Raw genomic sequence first — 22,340 nt, 5'->3', positions numbered from 1 at the left:
AAATGGGTCACAAATATCTTAGGATTCACCATCAGAAAAGTCGCAAACTAGAGAGAGAGCTTAAGTTATGCATTTTTTTATAGTGGTTCTTGAGAAGCCTTTGGAAAAGCATTGCCATTCTATACAGATATGAAAATTCAGAATTGAATTTAACTTGTGAAGTGAATCTTTACCTGTGAGAGAGATGTTTTTGTTTTTTTTTTCTGGAAACTTTGAAAGAAGACTGGGCTGCAGGTTTCTCTCTGCACAGTTTTAAGCCATTAAAGTTCTGTTCTTCAGTGTCCCTGTTGATCATGCAGCAGACAAAGGTGGTTATATTTTTTCCCTTTCCTCTGAATTACTTGGTGTATGGGAACTGCTGAGTTATAGCCTGAACCACTGAATGAGCACCAGAAGGAAAGATCTGGTCAGCCCTGGGAGCACAGGTGAAGGCAATTCACCTGCATGGCCAGAAGGGGTGGAGCCTGGCTCCACCCCTCTTAGACCTTATTTAGCTGACTGCCACCAAGGAAGGATCTCTTTTTGGAGATTCCTCTTTTTGGAGTTTCTTCCCTGTGAGTCTAGGTCTTTGGAGACAGGTGAGCATTCATTTTCCTTCTTTTGTAATGCCTCCCTGTTCACACCGGTCTCTTTTCTAACCTTTACACTTGGCTTCTGGGTGTGTTTTATTACTTACCTTCTCTGGAAGTATAGACAGCATGCAAGGCTATATGGCTTGGTTCTTCTGGTAGTGCCGGTCAGAGATTGGCATGCCATCCTCTCCTTCTTGTATTTAGTCACCAGATTTGGAGTCACAAAGGGTTATTTGATTGGTCAGATTCTCAAAGGTGTTTAGGACTTTGTGCATTCTGTAGTGGTCCTATTCCTAGTATAAGTTAGGAATTTGACCTACTGAATTCCTTCCCATTCAGGGAATTTATGGCATACGTCTCCTAGTATCTCTAACAGTTAATAGTTGTGCATTTTTTTTCTTGGTTGTTTATTTTTAACACAGCAGAACTAAAAGAGCTCTAGCAAGGTTTTGTAACACTGTACTTGTGAATGATCTATAGTATCTCTGGCTTAAATGTCTTTTCTGTGTTCGTGGTTCCTAATTGATCTATGAGTTCTTCCCATCTCATATGCCACTGAAGCAATCTGAAGCCATGAACTTACATTAGAGCAAGTTTGCATCTCTAAAAAACTCAAAGCAAAAAACTTCTGACATAAATGCTGCAGTGACCAAGGCAGATTCAGTGTATGGCAACAAAATCTTAAAAACACCCCTGTGTTTGTGTAATGGTTTAAGCTTTTAATTAAATTTAAAAGCATCAACCACTGAAACTCTTTTAAGCTTAGTGGTCTAAGCAAGCGTTGTTTTTTTTAATAACTTGTAGTTAAATATTTTAGAAACAGATTTCTACTTTCAGCATTTTTCAAGCACTGGTTGAAAGACTATTTTCAGAAAAAGCTGTTAGAGTAGTAAATGAGGAAATGGAATGTTTAACTAGAATCACACAAATCTACAATAAAGCTAAAATGCTACTACTCTGAATAAGTCCCCTCTTATTTATAACCTATGTCCTTGATGTAAGAACATTTGTGCTGCCTATCAAAGAGTAGTGCTCTGTATCTGATCACAAAACTATCAGATGTAAAAAATATCCATCTGTAAAATTCACATTGAGTCTAGTTCAACATTATCAAAATTGAGGGAAGTTGTATTTGCCATTGACTGCAATACAAGCAACACTGTCCATGAACAGGTCCTCACTGCCCAGACTTAGATTCATGTTTCTACTTGAATTATTCAAATGGAACTAATTCATGGTCCTGAGCGTTTTAAATGATATTAAAGTTATAGATTAAAAACACACTTCAATTTGACTAACAAACTTCAGCTTAGAAAAGTGAGTTTCCATAGTGTGCTGCATAAAACATTGGTGGAGTACTTTCTGTACGGATGTAAAATTCTTAAGTGTTATTTGGGTAGTTTCTTACTTCCTTCTATTTTTTGCACTTAAGGTATGAATAGTATTGTATGAACACACAAAATTATCTTCAAACAGTTTCCCTTCAGCATAGTTCTATTTGTCTTTAAGAACGTTATATTATAGACTGTTTGTGTTGAGTCAGTCATGAAAGACTTAACAGTATAAACAGATGTACAATTTCAATTTTATGACTATTTGTGTGATGCAATTTCTATGCAATAATTGATTGCTGCTTTAAGAAATGAATAGTTATTTAAGAGAACAATTTTAACCCATCAGTCTTCAATCACTGATACAACTTTCAAGTTTTTCCACTGATGCAAGCTTATTACAAAGACAATGAAGTAGTCAGAGGATTTATAATCATATATCTAGTAATCATTGAATCACTGAGGTTGGAAAAAACCTCCACCTACCACCAATATTTCCCACTAAAACATGTCCCTAAGTACATATAAATTCTTGAACAGTTCCAGGGATGGTAACTCCACCACTTCCATGGGCAGCCCATTCCATCCAGTGCCTGACCATCCTTTCAGAGACTAAATTTTTCCTAATATCCAACCTGAATCTCCGCTGGCACAACATGAAGCCATTCTCTCTAGTCCAGTCACTGGTTATGCAGGAGAAGAGGCTGACCTCTACCTCACCACGGCCTCCTTACAGGTAGTTGTAGAGGGGTAGAAAGCCTTCCTTGAGCCTACTCTTCTCCAAACAAAACAGTCCCAGGTCATCCTGCAAAGGTCAATGTTGGCAAGCAGATCACCTGGTTGGCTTGTCAGTGATGGCACCTGTTAGCAGTGTTGCCTTTGGCCCTGATCCCTGCCTCCTGTGGGTGTCAAATTGATGTGGTCTGACTGAACAGCCCTGTTGGCCTCACAGGGTCTGCTCACATCTGTGCCTGTCCTCGGGTCTGTGGTCTCACACAGCACGTGCATGGGTGTTAGTAAGAACTTAAAAAACTTGCTTTGGAGTGCAGAGAGACCAAATGCATTTATGAACAGTATAAATGCTTAAGCACTCCAGATTTCCATAGCTGCTTCTGTATTTCAGAAGTTTAGATACAAAGTGATATGTTTTTGTGGAGAAGCATGTATGTCATCAGCAATGTGAACTAAATGTTAGTAGTGTTTCCATATCACAATCACTATTTTTCTTTTCAATTACTGTAATTGTAGAATGGCCTGAGTATTGACTGCACCATTCAGCTTGGTGTCATCTGCAAACTTGCTGAGGGTGCACTCAGTTCCATTGTCTATGTCATTGATGAAGATGTTGAAGAGCACTGGTCCCAAGACTGACGTGTGGGGGACGCCGCTTGTGAGAGGCTCTACCCAGACATAGAGCTGTTGATCACAACCCTTTGGCTGTGACCAAACAAACAGTACTTAATCCATCAAACGGTCCATCCTTCAAATCCATTCCTCTCCAATTTAGAGAGAAGGATGTGTGAGGGACCATGTCAAAGGCTTCGCAGAAGTCCAGGTAGATGACATCTGTCACCCTTCCCCTGTCTGGCAATGCTGTCACTCCATCGTAGATGGCCACCAGATTGGTCAGGCAAGACCTGCCCTTGGTGAAGCTATGCTGTCTGTCTCAGATCACCTCTTCATCTTATATGTGCCTTGATATAGTATCCATGATCTTTATAGGCACAGAGGTGAGGCTCACTGGCCTATAGTTCCCTGGGTTATTCTTACTCCCATTTTTAACAAACGTTTCTCTTTTTCCAGTCACCAGGGATTTTATGGTTTTACAGCCATGGTTTTTCAAATATGATGGAGAGTGTCCTGGCAATCACATCAGAACTCTGGGATGCATATTATCTAGCTGTCATAGACTTGCATACATTCAGTTTCATGAGGATGTCTCAGACTTGTTCCACTGTTACAGGCAGGATCTCCTCCTTTCACCCATAACTAGAGATTTAGGGTCCTGGCAGACACAAGGAGCCTTGCCACCAGTGAAGGCTGAGGCGAAGCACTTACTGAGCACCTCAGCTTTTCCCGTGTCTGAAATTAGTAGCAAGGGATGGACAACTTAAGTTCAGTGATGTACTTGAGGTAGGAATTATTCTCCAAAGATTACAGTGTTACGTACTGCATTCTCTGCCTACATGGAGATATAAAATATTTGTTTGCTGTCATACCTGCTAGTTCATATTTTGCAAACGCTGTACTCAACTGAATAACTTAAGGTTTTTTTGACCTTTTACATTAACTATTTTAAAAAAGTTAATGCTTCTCCCAGGCATGTGAATTAACCTTGGGCTGGTGGTGCACAGCTAACAGAAACACATGTTTTACAGAAGAGCTTTCTGTACTACCAACACTTCGTGCTGCTCGTGCCCACCTCAAAAGCAATGTGACTGGTATTCAGTATTCAACAATGTTTCACTAGGAAAACTTCAGCTGTGACTTTTTTCCCATTCTTTAATTGCTTCCTGTCTTGTTAATTTTAATGTCATCTTACCTTACATTATTATGTAATTATTTGCAAATGTATAATTTGACAAAAGCTCTACTTTTTGATCTAGGTTCTATGCCAAGGCAACTTTGGCAAGTTAAGACTAGGTGGAACTGGTTGAAGGCCACATTTGAATCAAAAGCTGTGTTTGTATTAAACTGAGAAACATGAGAGGACTGTGCCTAATTACTTAAGAGACTCGACAAAAAAATGGATTGTAGCTTGTTGATCTTCTCATTTCTTTGATAAGTCAGAATAATCTTCAAGAAGTATGTGGCCTTCTTTCTCGGATTCTTGAAATTTGATCACAGTGTAAAATTGTCCTTTGGCGCAAACCCAGAAGTACACATCTTTGCATGATGCACCTGGACATATGTGGCAGGTCTGGTAGAATCAGCTAATTAACAACACAGGCTTAAACAGGCACCTCATCTGGCAGTGTAGTTAGTTGCCTGATGGTGCTCAGCAGGATTTGGTAGTGCTTTTTATTTTTCTATCCTAATGGTCTGCTGCCCACCTAATTTTGCCTTATTGTCAGCCACTACTTACCGCAGCTTGAGGCCCTCCCAGGAGGCTAAATTATTATCAAAGGATTAGGGAGATGTAGCCTTACAGCTCTGACATTTCTGATTACTTGTCTATGCCAGAACACTAATTAGCTGTGACTAATTAAGAAAAATGTTCCTGCCATAGAAAACCATTTAAAAGAACTGAGAAGTAGAAAAGCAATTGAAAAGCTGAGCAGTGCTCAGATTTTTCCGATGGTCTTTAGATTTTCACCGAAGTCTTAACTCACCTTTAATTATGTCTAATATTTTATAGAGAAAATCTCTCTTCATATGAGAACCACTCTGCAGCTTTCACTTGACTGAGGGGAATTCCAGTCATTTTAAAATAACGTGTCTTTTACCAAAAAAAAAAAGAGTTTTAGGGAAAATCGTAGGCAGTCTCACTGAATGTGGACTGAAAAAGTATTATATTAACATGCTTAAATGCATGAATTTCTTCTGCAAGATGCAAGTAGCATCGTGCAAATTTACTTTTGAAGTCTGCTTGAAGTTCACTAAATTATTTTTGGTGATTTCATGTACATATGTCTAGTTTTTTTAATAAAGAAATCTCTATAAACAAAAAATGGTTCACTTGAAAGCTGAAAGAATATAATTCCATCTGATTTCATATATTATGGTAGTAGTTTTTGATATTTTTTTTCTGAAATACACTGAGAAAAGGAGTGCCTTCTCTTGGAGGGTGCTGATTATGCTGCTACCAACCCAGCCAGGCTCAGTGCTGTTGATCTCAATAGGACCACAATGCACTTAAGGCAAAGCATGTGCTTCAGAGTTTGCTGCTTCAGGATCAGAATATTCAGTACTTTGTGAACTGTTTTACAGCATAGCTGGGAGTGTTTTCTCTGGAGGAAACTTGAACACAATGGCTGTGTTTGTGATGTTTCTGATTGGATTCATTTCCCTGCTTCTTCAGTCTTGATTCAGTTTTTAATTTCTGAATTTCCATCTTGTTGCCTACTGAACAGCTCAAAAAATAGCCAAATGATTTTTCTCTAGGATTCTGTGTACCCCATAGCTCAGTTTGCATTTGGTATTCATAGAGTAGATGTCTATCACCCTTTTCACACTAATTTAATCATATTATTTAAATCTTCCCAGCAGGAGAGCAAGAAGCTATGAAATAGATATTCTGCTAACTTACTAAAAGAACTTTCGCTTTCAGGACACCGAATCCAATATCCTGCTCTTCAGTGCTACCCTCTGAATTCCCAGAATTTCATGAGAAGGTCTTTTTTTCTTTTATATATATTTATTTTTAAAAAATTGCTGTACAAAGGCAATTTACAACATGGATCTTGATTCAAAGCAGGAAGAAAAAAGTCCCAAATTCAAGATTTTAAAGCCAGTTCATTATTTTTTCTTTTCCTGAGGAAATTTTATCAGACAGGGAGGTGGAACCACCAGGTTTTTTGCTTGTTTTGGGGGGAGGGGCTATAACACTTGAGAGCTCACAGTACAGTTTCCCCATAGATGTTTTTGGTCTATACTGTTCAGTCATTTATTTAATGTAGTTAAATGCATCTATCCATCACTCACAGTATCCATTCACTAAAAACAATAACAAATTCTATCAAATAAAAGAGAACTCCTTCCAACATCCAGGCACAATTTAGTCCTTTAACCTTTTTATCCTGCTAGGCACAAAGTAGCAGCATCTCATTCCAGGCACTGCATTTTTTTCTCTTATCTCAGCGGCTTGAAATGTGTCTGGCAACTTAATGGAATCAATTGAGCATGGCCAACTATAAAAATATAAAACAGCACTGAAACTTCAGATGAGTCTGTCGGTGAGTGTTAACTGTGGCTGTAGCTTTCACATTCTACGCAGTCAAGAGAAATCAATAAGGATTGTACCATTTATATTGTCTTATCTAATGTTTGTTCACCATGAAGTGCCAGGCACAAGCACCATCTAGGGAATATTGATTTCTTGATGTACTGTAATTCACACACATCCAAACAGCAGGAGAACCATGTGGTTTCTGAAACCCTGCTTGCGAGTCTGATATTTCTACTTGTTTCATTTGGGTCAGGCTTACTTTAAAAAGCAAAATCAAGTCAAACACTGTGGAAGTGCTCATAAATAAGCACACAACCACACTGTCAGTCTTAGGAAAAGAAAGATGGCATTAGGAAGTCTGAGAATTATCTTGTTTTATTAAAATGGGTTTGAACTGACAGAGGTTGCTATGTTGTAAATCAAAACAGCACTAGGTGAGCCTGCTGATGAAGTTTGTGAGCTATCAGTGGAAGGAGCTTCACAGCCTGCTTCATTGAGGGGTGCTGAAGCTTATGTGCTGATGTACGTGTGCAGGAGTTTTGATCTACACAGAGATAATGTCCTTCAAATATTTTCAGGTGTTTTGTCATGTTTCATTACTTACTTACACAGTGTTGTCTGTCCTTTAAACTGCACTGTACCAAAAGTATTCACAGTGTCCAAGATAAGCACTACAAATAATGAGCAGAAAAATAAGCTTAAAAAAAGAACCCTGCTGTAAAGTCTGCATAGCTGAAAAAGTCCACATGTGTAATAGAGTCAGAGATTGAAAGCAAACCAGGCATCTGTTCAATCCAAGGACACTGAGGAGCAGAGAGGGGTAAGGCTGAGGCTGTGTTCTGTGTGGGCACTGCCACATGTGCTCCCAGACCCTGTGCCCAGCAGAGGGGTGCCTCCACCACTGTGCATCTTTCTGCCAGCCCTATCATGCCCTGCTGCAGTGCCATGCAGGGTAGATGAGCAATGAGCCAAGGCTGCTGAAGTGGGAAGGAATAAGCTGCGTGTAGATATTCACACAGGAGAACCCCTTGTTGTTTTAAAGACTCTAATTAAAGTGCATATTTAACCTGGGGTGGGAGTTTATATGGAAGATATCAGGGCAAGAGCTACTAGGGTGTGGGGAGGTACCCAAAAGCTGCATCATAGAGTGTGGTCCACTGTTGGTCCACCTGGCATTGAGGCCTTACTCCAGGGACTCCTCCATGAATCCAGGACGGCCGAGCAAAAGCAGGTGTGGTGCAACAGTGATGTGCCTTGCAGGTGGACTGAACCCTGGTCATGATGCAGAGTCATAGAGTTGAAAGGGTTGGAAGGGACCTCTAGAAATCATCTAGTCCAACCCCCCTGCCAAAGCAGGCTACGCTTGTGTTTAATTGTGTTTCTGCAGCTACAAGCATTCATGAGATTTATAAAACTAGAGCTTTTATAGCAAGAGGTTAGTGTTGTAATGATGAAAAACTTGGTCATTTTACACTATGTTCATTTCTTTATTTTGAGGATTCAAGCTGGCTTTCATTTCGAGGTCATTCAAGTGATGTTCCCCATACTGTGCCTTGGAGGATGTTTGTAGATACACCCAAAGTGCAACATAACACAGTTCAGTGAGACTGACAGTGTTTGCTCCAGAGAGTTTTAGCACCAGAATAACCTATGGAAGTACTGTTCACAGGTAGACTGCATATCCAGAGCAGTGGGCAAACTGTTTGTGCTGTTAGTCTCTTGTGGTCATGAGCATTATGTTAGTGTCTGGTGTTTAAAATCTGACAGTGACATTACATATGTCCAGATAAGGGAGCTCTGCGTGTCTAATTTTGCAAATTTCCAGTTTCCTTGAGCATCCACCATATGTGAAGAAGCCAGAAAACAAACAAACAAAAAAAAACAATGCCCAAAGGTCAGGAGCATTATAAAATGGAATAAATATTGTATATGGAGAGTTGAGGACTGTATATTTTGTGATAAATACGTATATTTGTGAATTGGCAGCAATTCCATAGCAACTAGCCAGCTTCTAATTATAAGCCTTTTTTTTTTAATAGGAAAAATTTACTCTCCTTGTGAAAGATACACATTTTGTACAGCAGAATTTTTTTACTATTCCAGGAAAATGAGAGGGAGGAGAGAGGAGGGGAAGAATTACGTGCTCATGTGCTTTGTACATAAACAGAGCTTATAATTTGAAATCAAAAAGTCCTGATCGATGTATCACAAGACATATGCCTTGAAACACACCATAGTATGCAGTTGCTTTCTCACTTCTCCTTTCCTATTGCTTGTAGCTGGAACTTAGACTGTGAACATTTTTGCACGTTCCCAAATTGGATGCTCAAAGTTTAGTTAAATATTTCAGGCCTATAAGAGGAAGCAAAACATGGAAGCTTTTATAGCTTGAGACACTTTCAGGAAGATGACTTAGTAAGTGCTACATAGCATTAGAAGCCTAATGCAGTTGGGGGGGGAGAACAGTAGTGCTTCAGTGGCTAGGTGCAAAGAAGGAGCATGTGAGGGAGCAGGAAGCTTGAGATCATGACAGCAGAAATGAGTGACACTGCTATAGGGGGACTTTTGGACAGGTTCTTAGTGAGAATGTGGGAAGAAATTGCTGTGAAATGGAGACTGTAGACAAACAGAGTTTGTGTTCATATTGTTCTAGTCATTTGTGTTTTTTAGACCCAGAGCTTTAAACATATGATTTTTAGTGTACAGAGAAGGCTTCATTTGTTTGTGCAGCTTGCTAGTGCCACGGTTCCAACAAGGCTGATTCCAGGAATTTTCTACTTGTGTTTAGATTCATTTTTATTCTTTTCATTTCTTCAAAATGAATATTCCTAGGAGGAAAAAAAAAATAGGAATTGCAAAAGTAGTAGAAGTAGTGACGTGGTGATTCCCAGGTATTGTTCTCCTTGAACTTTCTGAGCATCTAAGAAAATGCAAAGCTCAGCCCTGAAGCCTTCTAGATCTGATGACTGCAAATTAAATGATATATATTGTTATTTGATGAAAGAATACATTAAGTTTTAGTATTTGTGTTGATTAAAAATATTTTATCTGCTGTAAATAGTAATAAAAACATGTCCCGGATATAATAAGCATAAAAGAAGTGTAGGTGAAGAAGTGCTTGAGCATTGTTCATAAGATGGAGATAGTATTCCGACTCTCTGCACAGCACTAATGCCAGCTCTTTCTCCCCATGTTCATCATAATAATGCTGAAACACTGGAAAGAAAAGACAGCCCCTTTGCATGGGATTCCCTGATAGGTAAAATTCTAAACTTTGAATTTTTTCCAGAGATGACACCATAAGCTATGCAGATGCTCAGAATCAAACTTAACAAGTTATGCTGTGACACTATGGGCATACGTATAACAAGAAGTCACGTTGTTACTGAGCTGGATGATCTGTTCCTCAAGGGCATGGGCTGTCCCCATGAAGCCACATGGAGCTGATGGCAAAGTGAGAAAGCTTTAGTATGTGGCCTGTCTCTTCTCTGAGGTTTCCACATCTTCTGTTCTTTCATTTTCCTGATGACTGAAACAGTAACCCTCACTGGAAATGCCTCACAGGCTGAGTCACATTTACTTGCAAAGAAAAGCCACTTTGGAGGTAATTTTCTCCTGCCACGGCCACGAAGATACAGCAAGGGGTAATGGGAAGGTACTGCATCAAATCAACAGTTTCTGATCTCCCTCCAGAATTTAAAAAAAAAACAAAAACAAATGATTATTTTAACCAGATCAGAAATCATCTGTTTAGGGAACTGGAAATGATGGCATGAGAAGAGAGTACAAACCAAATTTCTAGATTAAAATATATGATTTCTTTTTTGTCTGTGTCTACCTGTAGTTGCCTCAGCCTTCTGTGGTTTCTCAGGCTTTCTTAATCAACAGACTACTCAAACCTGAGGGAACAGCAGTAACATCCCCTGCAAAGTGATTTTGTTGTTGTTCTTACTTAACAACTACATATTTTTAATTCCTGAAAAAAAAAAGATATTTTGAAGGTTAGTTACTACTTCTGACTTTATTTCATATTTTGTTGTTCGTAGATGTAGATTTAAAAGACACAGATGTTTGCAGAGCATCCTCTGATGTGTCACAGTGGCCCACAGGTTGAGAAAACCTTCCCCAGTTTTTTTGCAGGACACTCTGTGAACTCTTCAGCGTTCAGATTAAAATCCTCCCGTATGTGGTTGATGGCTGTAGGTAGACTTGAAAATACAGTCATAACTTCTAAACCTCAGTGTGTTTCCAAAGGCACTATGTTGGTTTCAGACGTTAGCATTAGCACTTAACGAGGGACATCAGTGTGATTGTAACTTACAAAGATGGAAATAAATGTTGAATTAGGGACGTGTTTCTAATGCTGGTTGCATTTCAAAGAATTAACATCTATTCTTAAATCGAGTAATATTTTTTAAATGTTTTATTGTTCCTTAATATATGATTGATGCTTACTATTAAGAAGTTGAAAAAAAAATACTATCAAACTTTGGCTATAGGAGTTAAGCACTTAAACTTAGCATGTTTAAAATGTGTCTCCCTCATGTAGCTTGGACTGCCTTTGATGTGCAGTCTCTTCAGCAAGAATACTTGGTGGTTGTTCCTAGGAAGAAATGTAGAGCCAGAGAAAGTAAAAACATCCCATTGTCATATGAGTGACGCAGTCATGAAGCGAGTGAGGTAAAGGCTTTGGAAGGAAAATAAAATGTGGTTCCTAGAAAAGCTGTTCCCGTGCCATATTCAGCAGAAACAGCATTTCAACAGTTCCCATTTATCAAGAGCAGCCAAGATAGGGAAACTCTATGGGGTCCTGTGTATCAGATGCTAGGAATACCAGGCCTAGGAGGAGCGAAGCATTGTGTGTTAGTATGTATTGAGCCTCCTTCCAGGTGGCAAACAGCTGTACTTTTTATCAAACTTCAAAAATAAATCTGAAGTGCTTGCTTTCAGCCCAGAAGTGTTATATTTAATTGAAGCGTTCTGCAAACGTGATAGCTCAGGCACCCAGAAAGATGGTGAATATTTAATATATTTGTTTTGTGTTTCCACCAGTCAACAGTATAAAGAAATTCCTTAACTACTTCTCTTTAACTCGCCCGAAGAAAGCACGGTATGTTGCTAAATCGCCTTTCACCGGCCCTGCCGAGAAACAACTTTAATCCTTGTTAGAAAATTGCAGAGTCTGGGCTGGACAAAGAGCTCCTGCCCGGCGCATTGTGAGCGCGGGAGCAGGGCGCGGGGAGCCCTTTACAGCTGCGTGCCTCCAGCCCGCCTCAGCTGGACTATTTAGGCCAGGAGGTTTGTCAATCCCTCCCCACAATGGGGAGAGTTTTTCAGTGCCTGTAGCCGTGCCGAGCCCCGTTGGGGATCAATGCTGGCCATTCAAGCTGCACCCTCTTTCATTGCTTTGGTTTGTTAATTTAAGACTAAAGGTCCGCCGAGGGGGTTTAGGGTGTTTAAGAAAGCTGATGAACTGTTTAAGAAATCTGATGAACTGAGAGCGTTTATAGCCCTGGTGTGGCAACTATTGGCACTGAGGGAGCTGTGTCCTTGTTGACCCTCTTGTTATTAAAAATGCACAAGTGCTGCGCTTCTCAATATTTCAGCACTCTTTCATTGTCAATACCACCTTCTGAGCCCTTCAGCTTGTTGCTTGCTCTAAAGATCTTCTTAGATTGGGTTTGAAAACTTCACCTTAAACACTAGATTAGACTGATGTTCTGTTTTCCGTGCTCCTGTTGATTTGTTGAACCTTCCCAGGGCTGGAAAGCAAGTAGCAGCTTGATGGGGAGACGGGCTGCTAATATGATTTACCAGTCTACAGTCATGCACAATAAGTGTGAATAAATACAGGGGTCTCACAGAGTCAACCCTAGCCTTTCCTTTTCTCTTATTTTTTACTTCAAAAGAGGTATCTCAGGAAAATGAAGAGAGTAATGCATGCCCTTACAGGAGCTGGATGAGCTATGAATAAAAAGAGGAGGGGAACGGGAAGGCAAACATATTTCTGTTAAAAGTGGCTGGTTGCTGCTATGTGCTGATGTGCAAAAAATTATATAGCACTCTTTTACTCTTGCAAAGAATACGGTGCTAATGCTGTATCATTGGCATCTGCAAGAGTTGTCCTGTCCTTCTGGTGCTATAGCTACTAGCAGAAAAAAGTTTTTTTTTTTCTTAAAACCATTTAGAGGGATTTTTTTTTTCAATTGTTATTACTTAAAAATGGGGTAGTAAGGTCCATTGTCAAATCGCCGAGCCTTGTGAGTTTGCCATAGGCTTCCGTGGATGCACCACTGCCTCTCAGACGTTCTCAAGGTTGTCAAAACATGTGCCCTCAGAGTCCACCTCTGAAAGGCATCGCTAGTGCTGCGCGTTTTAGCAGACTCCAAAAGAAATAACAGTGAAGTATTTACTTTCTTTCTTAGGAAGTGCAGCAGATGTACGCTTCTGCAGCTCTGGTCTGCACCGAGCATACAATACTCAGAGATATAAAGCCAGTAGTGGACTGGAATTCTGGCCACAATTACCTCTCTCAAGGGGAACGCAAAAAATGTACTTGATTGGATTTTTATTTAAAGTATATCTTCAAAATACGAGAGTATATTTTTCTAACAAGTCTTATTTTTTTCTTTTTCTGAGCAGCATATGTGTTCAGAGGAGCAATGTACAATAGTATCACTTCGCAGTCATTGAATTAACCATTTTTACTCACTGTTTAACATACTAAAGAGTAGTCAGGAAAACGTGCTATGTTACCTAACTCACAAATTTGAGAAGTAAACTTACCCCCTTTCTATTTCTTAGCTTTCTTCTAGGTGCAAGGAAGTATATCATAGATATATATGGAGAGTCTAGTTTGAATCTAATTTGAACTGCATCTGTCTTAATTAAGTTATCTGTCTGGGCTTTAAAACACGTTTAGCCAGGAAATGGGGCCTGGATCTGTTCTCAGCGATGCGTCAGTGCTGATGTAGAAGGCAACCAGTGACAGGATTTTCAGCCCTGCCTGGAGTTTGATAGTATGAACAACTTCTATCTCTTCTGCTTTCAACCTCTAGTTTGCGACAAAACAAACACAGTGTGGATGTTATTGGATTTCTTATTTTATTTTTGTATAGAGGAATATCATTGCTGAGAAAACTCTGCTACTAAAATCATCCTCTCTGCACTGATTATTATCAACAACTGTAGAGTCTGAGTGATAATACAGTAGTTGGGCTCAGCTTTCTGCAGACAAAGGTGGAATGCTTGGTGTATGAATTTTCGTGTTGATTAGATCAATAGAGTTCATGGAGTGAATCAGCTCAACTGTATATTGTTTTCCAGACATCTGTATGCATACAACACCTGTCATCTAAGAGCTGCCACTTCCTAACAGCTCTGACACATTAAAAATATTTTGCAGGTACATATGAAGGGAAGCAAAACAAGCATGCATGTAAGGTGAAGTAATATAAATGGTATGAGAATGCCAATCGAAGATTAAAACACAATATTATGTGGATATGCCATTGGTCCCGTATTTTACTCAGTAAATCAAATCACTTTTATGAAATGTGCAGTCCGCTGCTGTAAGGCATGTATGCTGCGTTTGCTCACTTTACTGCTATAAAACAACACATTAATTGGGCAGAATATAATTTCTTCCCATTGGGTTATAATTAAAACATATTTGAACACATTAAATAGAAATAGAAGTCGGTATTTCATGAAGATTTTCTTTCTTATTTCAAACTTATCTTAAAACTGATGGCTACAGTGAAATGAGACTTCACTTCCAATAAAGAAAAAGTATTTCTGTGTACTTATTGTATTTAAAACTTTTCCCAGGCAGCTTCCCTTCTGATGAAAGAATTCTATTTTTATTTTCTGTTACATCCCATACTAGCGATTTGTCCTCACTGTTTTCCATGTATGTTTTATTTGTTAATGTAGAAATGACTAATGAGACACGTAAGGGCCTTCTTTTGAATTATTTTGCAAGGTGCACCTTGAAAAAAGGCTGTGTTCTGAAATGCCAAATTTCCTCTTATTTGCATATCTACATTTTTTCTAAAGACATGGGAAATTACATTAGAAAAGAATATAAGCCTCTTCCCTGTGGGGAATGTGAGTAGGAGCAGAGCTACGGCACAAACTGTTCTAATCTCACTGCTAACATGAAAAAAAAAATCCCTTCCTTTTTACAGTTTGACTAAATGACATCTGGTTGGCATTTTACAGGAGGGGAGGCAAATGGCTGCAACTATGTTTAGTAAAATCTCTTTTAATCCAGTTAATGGGGAAGAACTTCTATAGTAGCTCTTTAGATCTGAGCATTTTTTTGCGGTAACATAGACACCAGCAGCAGAGAGCTTATTCTTGCCATATCCATTTGTGGAGCTTTGAGTGAGGACATACCCCTGGCTACAGTATGAAAAGGCAGTAAGGTAGGCTGCATTTATAATCAGGAATTAATGTAAAACAAAACCTGAATGTGTTGATTTTGAGCAGGGTGAAAGGCTGTTTTGACCACATATAAATACAATTTCCACTTATTTCTGAAAATGTTCCATAGTAAAATATTTTAAAGAAATAATACAGAGTCGTAATTCTGTTTGACGCTGTTTTCTAGTTTGTATCGGAAAATCAAAGCGTAGCAAAATCTCTCCCAGGACATTTTTCCCTTGCTGTTTAGCTCATGTAAGTGTGTACTTAATATCCATTTTTGCTGACAGAAAGCTAAGTGCATAACGCTATTTTGCTTGAAAATATTATAGCTGTAAAATAAAATGGCAGTTGTTAATTCACGCAAAGAACAGTCTGGGTCAAGTTATTTGATTTCCAACTGACCCGTGCAATTCTCTGAACAGGAAATTACATGATTGTTGACTTCAAGTGCTGATCTGTGATCATTTTAAAGTGTTCCATTACTTCTCGTTACCAAATCTGTTACATGAATAATTCAGGGTTGTTTGCTTTTTGTTTTGGTTTGGGTTTTTTTATCCTCTTTTTCAGCAATGGTACAGCGGCTCCATGAAAGTCATATGCATGTGGTTGGCCGATAGATTAGACCTTCAGCTTCACATCTACCAGCTGAAGACTCTCATCAAGATTGTTAAGGTAAACAAAATGTAAAATGAGGATGTAATAGCAAGAGTGTATGGATCACCCAGAAAGTTAAAAAATGTGAATTAGTCATTGATTTTTGTAGTTTTGCTATTTATTTGTATCAACTGCGTGGGGAAAATTGAGAACAGTTTATTAAAACCTCTAACATTGATGTGTGCTAATAACTTTCAACCGTTCTGTTCTCAGTGACAATTCCCATGAATGTTTATAGATTACTTTATAATAATACTATCCAGTACTTCTAATAAATTATCGTTTGCACTGATTGCTATTTTACCTTAATAATCACAAAAGCTGTTTTTCTCTGTTCTTTCCCACTCTCAGAAAAAGTAACTATTCTTTTTCTTACGTGCATGTGATTACTTAGGTTCAACTGAAAAACAATATTCAATACATTAGATGCCATTTTCTAATCTTTCACGCTCTGGCATCAGTATCAGTGGAAATACCAGTTCCTCCAGTCCAATCCTGTCATTTACACCAGCAAATGTGAAATTTTTCCAACTGAAGTGCAAAATTTCTTGCAACGGGCAATTATGGGCTGCCTTACCATTAAAGAAAGTTCCTTTGTAACTCACTTTTTAATATTAATTAGTACCCTTAGGAAAGAGACAGAAAGCCATTTCAGAACTCTAAGTTTGTCTTGTTTAACTCTGAACGTCGTTGTTATCTGTGTGAATGTGGAATAAGAAGCACCTGCTGTCAAGGACAAACTCCAGTTGTCCAAATGATTTTCTAGTGAAGATCGTGCAAGACTGTTAAGTTGGAAGAATTTTTACCTGTAGGCACTAACCTTGCAACTGGCACTTTAAGGGCTCACTCGCTCTAAAGAAGGAGGAGAAGAAGAGAAGAGAAAGAAGGAGAGAAAGAAGAGAGAGTCATAATAATATCATTACGCTTCCCTGAGCCACCCAAGCTCAGCTTTGCTGTTTCTGACTTTGACCAATTTCCCTGGGAACAGGATTTGGCTCTTCATTTTATTGCATGCCAAAATGGCAAAAGCAGTGTGCTGTTTGTGGCTGAAATTAACAGCTCTTGTGAAAGGTATAAAGCTCTTATCAAGTAGCAGGAAACAAAAATAAAAGGGTTGCAGGATCTAAGCTGTGCCCAGTGAGATGTGCAGATTCAAGCACAGCAGTTAAATATAACCTGAGAGATTAGAGGAAAAGACTTTTCAAGCTGATCATTAATTGTGAAGTTGAGATGAATGAGCAGCACAGGCAACTGACCTTGGTTCTGCAGCCTGGCTCACAGGTTAGCTTTGCTCACAAGAAGCATGCTCCCACAGGCAATGAGATTTACTTTGCATGTATGTTCCATGTGCATTATTCCGTAGTGCTTTCTGCAGATACAGAAGGCTGAAGAAAGTAATGTTAGTCATAGACAATGTTCCTGACAATGTAATTGAAGGTAGGAAGCCTTACCCACCTGTGAAAAGTGGGAGAGCTGCAAGAACTAACCCAGTGCAGAGGCCACTGGGAAACAAGCAATGTGTGATAAGAAGCTTTCACTGGAGCAGCCTCAATCAGGAGAGGCAGCATTCCTCACAACTGTGGAGTGAATGGAGGCATTTATCTGTTTGCCTTTGACAAAACTGGGAGTCTGTGTTGTCTCAGCAGCTCTTGAAAATATTTAAATTTCAAACAAAACAAAAAAAGAAAGCAGAAGTTCATTATTAAGAGTCAAGAAATAGTAGATGATCATTCCATGTTTGGGCACAGCAAAGTTGGTGGCATCGTTAAGAATGGCCAGAGGAAAACTGTTCATTCTCGTTAGAGCCTAGACAGAGGGATGCTGCATAGAGGCATCATTAGCTGTCTGAGACACATGCAGAAGGACGTGACTAAAGAAAGGTCAAGGATCAAGAGGAAAGTTGGGAAGAAATGAAAAATTAAACTTGGAAGTGAACATTATTATCGTACAAAAGTATGTCAAGAGAAGAGCAATGACTGAACCCAAGAGTGCTGGACTGAGAATGGGAGTACGGTGTAAAACAGAAAGAAATTGTAGGACCTGTTAACAGCATAAAAGGAAATTGAATGTTCAGTGTTATAAAAAGGGAATGCAATGGTGGCACTTGAAAAAGACCAGGCAGAGTACTCAGAGAAGTGTGTGAGCAAAACACAAGCTGCATCCATTGACTCTGAAGCTGACCTGGGAAAGTCAAATAAATCTCAGTTTCAGTGATTCAGACAAGGTTTAAATAATAATCGTAGATATAGCGACAGAAAAAAAAAATTCTCCCAGCTAAACATTACTCATTTTGAGAGGTGTCTTTTGCAGTTCTTTGAAGTAGGGAGTGAAACAAGATCAGCTCTTTTCTCCTCTTTTTCTAGGGGTTGTGCACAGTCTCTTCCTACAGAGGAATGGGTCTGATAGCTCTTAATTATTTTCTATTTTCTTTTCTTGGAGTCTCTTCCATACATGCTGAGAATTCACAGTGTAAGGAAAAAGCTATTCCTTCTTAAACTTTGTAGGGTAACTCGGGAAAGGTTATTTCAAACATATTACCAGTAAAAAAAGAAGGAAGGTAGAGTGGATGGTTTTCCATGTGCTCAGTTGAATATAATCAATAAATAAAACCATTTCATTCCCAACTCTTACTGAAAAGTCAAAGAAAAATGTCACAGTCACTGATTCAAAGGAAGGCTGCTTACCAAGAAAACAGAACTCTGCTATGTGGCAAAAAAGAAAGACGTAGGTGTATCTCAAACTGTAGGTGAGTTAGAATGTAAATTGAGTGATTGAAGTCAGCACCTGAGAAACTTTTACATCTTAAAATATAGATCATACTCTAAAATTTATTTTTCTACCTTTGGTGAATAAATGAAGAGATAAATGCAAATAAAATTATAGTTTGCAGGAAGTCAGACTTTTCCATTTACTGTGAAATGACAGAACCACCTATAGACAAGTTCACATTGCAGTACACAGTAAGAAAGTTTCTTGGTTGGGTTCTTATTGAATAAATTAGACAAAATAAAGTTACTGAGAAGTCTACATATAGAAACATAGTACGAAATACAGTCTCCTGAAGAAATTACCATCGAAGTGTGGCTTGAGGAATCTTCTTTTTGTTCTTGGGGTGAAACAAAGTGGTCTTGCTTATCGATACAGCTTTTTTTTTTTTTTTTTGCAAAGTTATGCCTGCAAAATGTTGTGATCTGAGCCGACTGGCAGTATTTCCACTGTTGCTGTCATTAGCAAAGGCAGCACCGTTGCTTGACAGATATGTAGAAAGTATCTGTGGGGGACTGGTGTAGGTAGGCAGAAGCTGATGTGCAGGAAATGTTTCTTTTTTTTTGAAATAGTGCTCAAGGGACAGATGATGATGAACAACTTCCAGGAATTAAAAAAAGAAAAATCCACAACATTTACATATTCATGACCACAGGCTTGAGCACTCAAGCAAAACTACTTAGCATCATATTTTTCTAAGCTTGTCAAATAGCAGCATTCTTCGAAAAATATTGATGATTTATTACAGCTGGAATTGTTTTCTGTGGATCCAGAATCTCTGTCACTGACTACTGAGTTTTCAACTTAAACAAGTCACTTTGAGTCTGTCCTTTTCACAGAGTTCAAACTAATGTAAAGCCTGAAATAGTCGGTGTCCCTGCCTATAGCAGGGGGGTGGAACTAGATGATCTAAGTTCCTTCCAATTCTCTGATTCTGTGATTTTTAAGTTAAGCTTATAGAAACTTAACACAGTGCAGAGGCTAAAACAGCACGCATCTTTAGCAAATTCTAGATGATAGATGCATTAATGTAGGAGGAACGATGTTACTCTGCTGGCATGCTCGAACTGGCCAGCGTACAGTGGAAGGTGGCTCCAATTCAGGATGTTTTCTTTCTGCCACAGAAAACCTACCGAGACTTCAGATTGCAAGGCGTGATGGAAGGAACGCTGAACAGTAAAACCTACGACACTGTCCACAGCCGTCTGACGGTGGAGGAAGCCACCGTCTCAGTCACAGATGCAGGAGGACTTCAGGGCATTACAATGAAAGACAGTGATGAAGAAGAAGGATGATGGCGTTTCACCAAGCATTTGGAGTGCTGGGGTGGTGGTTTGAGGGTGGGGGTTGGCTTTGGCTTAGGAATTTTTTGGTAACTTGTCCTTGTAGTTGCATTTGTAGTTTTGCCTTACGATAAAGGCACGGAAATGTAATTTGCTCACTTTTTAAAATACTGAAAGTAAGATTTGCAGAAGAAAAGTGCCAAGGACTCTTTGAGAACAAAGGCTGTAGCATATTTTAACGTATAGCTTTGCTTAGGGCTGCAAGAACACCGGCATGGAGTTTGAGTTCCACTTGTGATTATGTTTCCTCCCCTTTTGTTCGTTACCATTTGTTCTTGTATCTCCATCAAATATTAATGTCCTGTGCAGAAAACAAAATGTGTGCCTCACTTAAAACACAGCTATACAGGAAATCGTTCCCAGAATAAGTCTGCCCTAGGTAAAAGAAAAAAGTAAATAGTGTCTTTTCAGGATGACACTTTGTTTACTTGTGTGTGTGCTTTATTTTACATTATTATGTGATGTGCATTAAATATTTTAATCTTGGTTCTTTGTATTTTGAGGTTGGTATGTAAGTGGTAGGACTTCAAGGACAGTCAAACCCATACACGCTACTTGGGAGTGCTGTTGTGTCTATTCATTTTGCAAGTTTAAAGATATCTCATCGTATTGGATGTCGGTAAGCTTGCCATCAATGTTTCTATTTCTGTGAAAAATTTCAGGCAATAAGAACACATTTTGTCGTGACCACTTCTGTATTTATCCAAGTTTGTATAGAATTCTACAATTAAAAGATGTTTTCAATATTTCAAACCATTTGAATTGTCGTATGGATTCCTTAAGAGAATGAGCTTTTTTGAAGGATTACAATTTGTTTATGGGGTGGTTTATCATTTGGTTTATATAGCAGATTTATTTGGAGTATGAATATCCATGGGCACAATGGCTTTGTAAAGAAGAAAAGGAAACAAAAACCCGTACCAACAGATGAACAGGCAGCACCCACTGACCATTTTCATATGCCTTCAGTGGAGTTAGAGAAGATTCAGATTTTTCTAAGTCCAAACTCACAACTGGTGAAAAAGTCAAGCTTGTTTGGTTTTGGTTTTATTTCGAGGGAGAACACAGCTAATTCCTAATTCTGTATAGACAAAATCTGAGAGAACAGATAGGGGAATTATACCTGGAGGGGTGCTGAGCTTCTCACTGAGCTCTGGAGTTACACTGGAGGGTCTTTGCTGACAGATTTACTGAGGCTCTGTGAGACTCACATGAAGTTTCCCTTCCACAGAACTTTGGGACTGGAAGTGCTGAGAAGTAGTGCCCCACACTAGAGCCCTACCATTCTCTGGGGTGCAAGGCAGGTTTCAAGGAGCAGGAGAGTGGGGAGGTGACTGCTGCAGTGCAGGTCCCCTACATCTCTTCATTCATGCTGCCAATTTTGTTGACCACAGTCCGGCAGGGAGCACAAGGAGCCTCAGCAGCATTTGTTACCATTCCCAGGAACTTAGGTGGGTGTGTTAGCTTGGTTTTTGCTAGAATTTCTCCAGACTTTCTCTGCTCCCACATCCTTAAGGGGTACCGATGCCCGGAAGCTGCCAGCACTTTAAAGGATAGCCTGCCTGGCTGTGGCCTACAGCTGGGTTTGGAAGAAGGCTGCCCAGCGTAGCGCCCAGCTCTCAGCCTGATGAAGGCCAGAGGGAGTTTGCTTTGGCAAAGACATCCCTGCTTGATCTCCTTCCTCCCACCATTACCCTCATGAGACCCCATAGAGGTGTCCGTTGTGAATAGGCCAGGGCAGACCCCACCGTGCTGGCCCCATGGTGGTGGCTGAGGTCTCCAGGCTGAGGCAGGGGCATCTACACAGAGGTGTGCTGAGAGCTGAGCCTCCAGCAGCCAGTGGTACAAAGAGGCAATAAATTGTCTGTGAAATGTGCCAAGAACTTGCCCGAAGCCAAAAGCTGTGTTTTGCTGGCTAAGGAGACCACGGGAGTCTCCCGGTTCCCTACAGACTCATCCTGCTAGATGGGTCTGAGGGCATTCTCCAGAGGAGAGGTGAGGAGAGCTTTAAGTCTCCTGAGATGTCATGAGGAAAGGAAGTGGTGTCAAAAATGGACTGTAACAAGTCATCACCACACTGAGAAGGGCTTCTTAGTAATGCTGATCACTCTCTCTCTCTGCTTATTTAGGCATAGGAGAAAATACAACCTGTAGAGTAAGTTATTGCAATTTCACCCGTCAAGAGGACTAATGAGCTGTAAGGATCCCGACTGACCTCACCCGGACTCTCACCTCTGCCAAGGACTTCAACCCTGCTCTGCACAGGGTCCTGCACTGATTGATGCCCTGGATCACAGACCTGGTGGAGCCAGACACTGGATCTGCAGCCCCTGAGCTGTGCGTTGGCTTCAGTCAT

General features: G+C 39.7%; 1 protein-coding gene across 2 annotated transcripts in view; it reads left to right on the top strand.

Moving 5' to 3' along the window:
- CADPS2 (calcium dependent secretion activator 2) overlaps window positions 1-19,962 on the top strand; it is a 297,492-nt gene extending 277,530 nt beyond the window's left edge. For both annotated transcript variants that reach the window (XM_065743498.1, XM_065743497.1), the window contains 2 exons: window positions 15,789-15,893; window positions 19,766-19,962. In XM_065743498.1, coding sequence (XP_065599570.1) covers window positions 15,789-15,893; window positions 19,766-19,936 — 276 coding nt within the window. In that variant the 3' untranslated portion in view covers window positions 19,937-19,962. The remainder of the gene's footprint in view (window positions 1-15,788; window positions 15,894-19,765) is intronic.
- Window positions 19,963-22,340: the final 2,378 nt, after the last annotated feature.

Source organism: Cyrtonyx montezumae, unplaced genomic scaffold (genome assembly GCF_038088225.1).
Source record: "Cyrtonyx montezumae isolate F1298 unplaced genomic scaffold, pur_monq_1.0 scaffold_3, whole genome shotgun sequence".
Classification (NCBI taxonomy): Eukaryota; Metazoa; Chordata; class Aves; order Galliformes; family Odontophoridae; genus Cyrtonyx; species Cyrtonyx montezumae.
The sequence above is the reverse complement of the archived record's forward strand: the minus strand, read 5'-3'. Positions and strand labels throughout refer to the sequence as shown.